We start from the raw sequence: 5,689 nt of genomic DNA, 5'->3' as shown, positions 1-5,689 counted from the left end.
CCGGCATAGGGTAGCAGGAAGCTCTCCGCACACTCACCGGACCTGGGCTAGGACCTTTGAATTTATTTTTTAATTATTTTATTGAGAATCAAATAGCAATTAGACAGTTTCAAAACTGATTAATAGGAAGTTTCAATAATTAATACATTGCATATTGTTCTCTTCGTAGTGGTTATTCATAGTAAAAGATGCAGACAAGATATCTTGTCCAAACACTATTAGTACAAATCTTTCTTCTCATTGAATTAAGAGAAAGTAGCTGTATATCTATCTTGTTTTTTATATACAGTACAAAATGGTCCTTCATTTATATCTCCTTTTTTGTTTAGTTTTGTCAGAGATGGGTATTCCATTGCCATTTTAACATTGTAGGTGCATGAATTTGGCAAAATAATCTGATATAGTCCACTAGTCCATAATAGTAGTGGGTTATCTGTAAGACTGGCAGTGTCAGAAGTTATTGACTTGAGCCTTTTACAGCTCAGCATATTAAAATGGCTTTACTTTTCATACCTCATTGTTATACATTTATGCTGAATGGTTAAGACGAAGATAAAGCAAGACCTATATAACAAGAAATGTAAGTTTTGTGTCTGATAAGGTCGGTCAGATCCCCTCAGGATTTATCCTGAAACCCTGTACCCCAGTTTGTAGATCCTTTGTGAGTGTCAGCCATGTGGATGAGTCATGGTCATTGCTTGACCAATTTGCTTTGTTTGAAAACCTGAGGGAATGTTCTCTCTCCGTGTGACTCTCCCTAGCCACACTCTACATCATCAATCACATTCCTCTGTGGGCCTATAATCTCCTTGATCAGAAAATTTGGTATATCACTGAGTTACATGATGTTACAATACAGGTTCTCCTATGTCCTGAGTCCTCACTGACCTTGAAAGGCTAGGGCCAAAATATTGGCTGTCCTTCTTTTTCTCTAATTTTTGGACTGCAAATTTAGGTTGTTAACCCTCCAGAAGAGAAGCTTAATGATATTATTACCCTATAACAGTTGAGCTTAACCTCACTATCTGTCTGAATATCAAATGCCTTAGACATAGCATGGAACAGGTATTGTCCATCAAGTATTGATACGTTAGACTTTAAATTCCTACAGACTGTGAAGAAAAAAAATAACAAATATTTTAAAAATATGAATAAACAATTTCATATTTTTACACAGAAATTGAGAAATCTAACCATATATAGTGTTGGAAATTACTTTAATCAGTTTTCTACCTCATATAAGTAGTTGCGATGGAATTGTCTTTTACTGAACTCCTGTCTGTTTTAAGTGCTACAAACACCTTCTTTGGAGAAGTGTTACTTTCTAATGAAAACTAATCTCTTGGAATAACTGAATTATTTTTATCTGTTTTACCAGAAATGTGCATCTCATGTTCAAGTAGATAGCAGAGAACTTGATCGAAGAAAGACGTTACAAGTTACAATGCCTGTCAAATCTACGAATGATAATGATGAATTTGAAAAGCAAAGGACTGCTGCTATTGCAGAAGTTGCAAAGAGCAAAGAAGTAAGAAATTATCATAAGTTCCTCTTATGTCTTACTATGTTTTACTTAGAGTATTTTTGATCGTTTGTCTCACATAAGATAGCTAATTCAGTAAACTTTTGACATTATTTTTCTTGTATATTCTGTGAGTGGAAACAGTGGCCTGCTGCTACCATAAGGGATCTTAATTTTACATATGTATTTATATATTCTTTTTTCCAAATCTTTTTGGCAATTCTAGCAAATTTTTCTTGTTGGAAAATCACTCCATTCTCCCTCTGCTTTTTTTTTTTTTTTCCTTAACAATGTAACAAATGAACACAATGCTTTTTATTGTAGCATAGGGTTTCCTGAGATTTGGGCTTTTGTCTCTCTCAAAACGTTTTTTTTCCCAATAATAGCACCCTCTAAGAAACTATAGCTTGTGAGGAATGAGTAAACATTTAAGGGAAGTCAGCAAACCAGAGTTAAAATTTTTGTCATTTTTTTCTTTTATAGTAAAAAATAATTTTAATTTTCAGAAAAAAATATATCCTCCATCTTATAGTAGTTTTAGCCAGAGGTTCTCTTTCATTGTTTTGAGTTCCTTGATTATTGAGAATAGGTGTCTTGTTTAGTTACTGATTTTTTAGACTTTCATAAGAAATTTTAGTTAATGAATTAGGTGCATAGATTTTTCTTAACCTTGGAGATGAAAAAGTTTCCTTCATTTAAAACCTATAAAGAAGTTTAACAGTTCTTTTCTGTTTAATTTCAAAGTTGAAATTGAAGATTTCTTGAAATTTGGTTGTCCTTCCTACTCCTTTCTGTTGTCATTCTAGTACAGGGACCAAAAAGTACAAATTGTGGAGTCAGTTGGGATGATTACCCTGTTGACCATCTTGAATTAGTTTCTTAGTATTTTCTACCCAGCTTTACTTATTCATGGTATTTGGGGACAAGAGGCACTTGTGTTTGCTGTGTGAATTAAAATTGATAATACTTGACAACAGATCATAGCATTCCTTTGTTGAAACTCTTAAAAAACAAGACTATTGCTGTTTTTCATTACTTCCTCTACTCTAAGTTACCTTTTTAAAAAAATTAACATTTCTAGATTAATGTTTTACATAGTTTACATAAAATATATTTATTTTTAAAAAAACTACTGAAATTATAGTTTTGGGACACATACATACACACATTCTTTAGTGATTGTGAGAAACTTGTTCTTTTTATTTATATGTACCTCAACCCTTCTTCCCAAGGATTTTGTTAGAAGTAGTTATAGCTGTTTCGTTTGTATGTTAAATATACATGTTAAAATGTGCTGCTGCTTCTTTTTTTTCTTTTTTTTTTTTTTCCGGAACCGGGAATTGTGCTTGCCAGGCAAACGCTTATTATGTGCTTCATTTTTAAAGAATACTTTATATTTTCTTTATAAAAATGTTACAACTAGAGAATTACAGTTTTTAGGAATTGAAACATTTAAAATTTCTCCATTTATATATGAGAGAGTTGGTAGAATCTCAAAATTAGCCAACAAAGTTGGATCTTGCCACTGGTTACCCAGTGACAGTGTTAGATTTCTGTGTGTAATGTAGTAAAATATCTATATCATAAATACCATAAACATACAAAATAAGTAGAGTGCGTATTGCAGTTTTAAATGTAGCAATCTGATTAGGCCTCAAGATAGGAAAATTAAGTCAAGATTCAAAGGAATTAGCTACAGTAAGAGTAGTATGTGAGTATTTGAGGAAAAGTGGTCCAGGGAGAAGGAAAAGCCTTAGCAAAGACTAACTCAGAAAATAATGTTTAAGTAACAGTGAGGTAGCCCATGGAAACAGAGCAAAGGAACAAGAAGAAAGCCAAGAGAGATAGTGGAGGTCAGCTCTCCTAGAGCCCTGTAAGCATATTGGCCTCTATTGAGAAAGAAATGGAGAGTTTTTGCCACCTTTGAGTATAGTAACAACATCATCTGACATGCACTTTAAAAGGTTAATCCTGGCTACTGCCCTCATACTGAGTTGAAAGGAAGAAAAATGGAATTAGATAAATTAGGAGATCATTGAAGTAAACTAGGACCAAAATAAAAATAAAAATTAATGTGATAGTTTAAGCAAAGAAAAAAGGTGTCTAGGTGGTTCTTGAAGTTCTCAGTTTCTGAAATTCTGAAAATGGAGTCATTAGGTTTTCTGAAAAATTGAATATAGAGCATGAGAGAAGATAAGATAGCAAGAATGAGTTGGAAGTTTTACCTTGAAAAATTGTCAGGTTAGACTTGCTTAAGCTGAAATGGGAAGGATTAGAGAGACCTATATGTAAAGGGGGACCTGATGTTTCATCTTGAGCATATGAATATTGAGGTAGAGGACTGTTAGACACACATATAATAATGTTTAATGGATAGTGAAATGGAAGAGTGTACTTGGAAACAGCTTTGGAAGAGATGCATGTATGGATGATATTTAGTCATCAGGCCAAATCAGGTGACCAAAGAATGAGTGTTGCTAGACAGTAGGGTAAGGAATGAATTCTAGCATTGGCATCTTAGAGGTTGGATGAAAAAGGTGAACCAGCTAAGGTGTGATCAATAATATAGGTTAGAAACAAGACAGTGGAGGAATTACATCCTGGGAAAGGGAGTGAAAAGCTTATCAAGGGAAAATTGAAGTCTCGCGATGAGATGACACTGACAACGTAGAATCATTCCTTCAACATTCTTGATGTGATGAAAAGACATGCAAGTTCTTTAATGATTATTTCCTCTCTTCTTTAAAGCAAGTTTGGTAAGCAAGTTTAAAAGCCACCCACAGTAGGAGAGAAGATGTAGGATTGATAAGTAAGAATGTGTAGAATAAAGTGGTCAAGAAATGTGAGAGTTTTTGATCATGCCCTACATAGTAAGATTGCTGGAGAGTATTAAGAGCTCACTTCATTTTTACAGTTGTGGTGATCTCAGTATGCCTAGTTCACATACCATGAAAAATATTGTGTGGTTACCTTAGGCGTAATGTGTAAATTGTGATGTTTCTTGACGCTTAATGTGTTTTGTAAGAACTGTTAAAACAGTTAAAAGCAATTCTGGAAATTCTATTAATCCTGTTTCTTACTGTATAAGATAGAAAATGATAAGCATGGGACTAGTTTTAGAATTAGGGGATGCAACTCCAGAAATGTATTTACTTTGGAACAGGTCAGGCTTTCCAACTTTTCAATTAATTTTTAGCATATTATCAAAAAACATTATTTTCTATCTGTTAATAAGGATGTTGTGCCACTTACTGAGTTAATTGTTTCCTGTTGATGATATCATTTGATCCGCTCAAAGTTGGTTTTTCTCATGCCTTTTTTAATGAAAACCTGAAGCTCAGTGGAAGGTAAAAGTTAAATGATTAGCCTGAGGATGGGAGCTAGTAAGTAGCTCAGTGAAGATACAAGCTAGTTAGGCTGAAGCCTGTGTACATAACTGTGCTGGATTGCCAACCATCTACAAATCTCAGTGTCATATTAGTGTTAAGTCCACAGTTTTCTTTAAAATGAAAAGGTAATGACTACTGAGACATTTCAAGTTATTTTTTTGCTGGAATTTCATAAATGAAAAATTGAACAAGTCCAGTAATGAATCTTTGGTGTTCAATGATGTAGTTCTAACTTTGATTTTAATTAAACTTAATATTGTGGTGTATCAGTTATTTAATGGAGATAGTAGTAAGTTGTTCATTACTGTTCATCTAGCATGTTCCTTCCATTTTTCAGGTTCTACTTTCTTCAAAATAATTTCCCAATGTTACATACATTTGTGTCTTTCCTTACTGTAAATATTTAAAAAATATTGGTCGCTATGTTTTTCTTTTTGACTGGATCAGCCTACCCTGAGGGCAGGGCTGGCATGGTATGTGGTGCCAGGTGGTCCCCTGTGCCTGCCTAAGCATGCCTAAGCAGGCGCTTTAGACCACTGAGCTATCTCTCAGGCCCTTGGTCACTGTCTTTAATACAAATTGTTTTAACTTCTGTTTTTATGAAAACTATCAGTATATAATCAGAAATTTGATATTGTGCAAATATATTACAAGTAACTAATGCTTGTTAGTCATTTATTTGTATCATTCTGAAATTCTGTTATGTCTTAATATTTTTTGGTCTAGTCTTTTCATAATAGTTTTAAGAAGATAAAAAAGAAACCAGATTTTTCTTTTT

At 33.5% G+C, this 5,689-nt stretch overlaps 1 protein-coding gene across 1 annotated transcript in view; it reads left to right on the top strand.

The window, feature by feature from the left end:
* Nucleotides 1-5,689, top strand: part of Tdrd3 (tudor domain containing 3) — a 136,346-nt gene that overhangs the window by 40,895 nt on the left and 89,762 nt on the right. Inside the window, 1 exon segment of the mRNA XM_012517180.2 lies at nt 1,379-1,528. Within this exon segment, the coding sequence (XP_012372634.1) occupies nt 1,379-1,528 (150 nt within the window).

Source organism: Octodon degus, unplaced genomic scaffold (genome assembly GCF_000260255.1).
Source record: "Octodon degus isolate 3935 unplaced genomic scaffold, OctDeg1.0 scaffold00150, whole genome shotgun sequence".
NCBI lineage: Eukaryota > Metazoa > Chordata > Mammalia > Rodentia > Octodontidae > Octodon > Octodon degus.
Note: the sequence above shows the minus strand (reverse complement) of the source record. Positions and strands in the feature narration are given on the sequence as shown.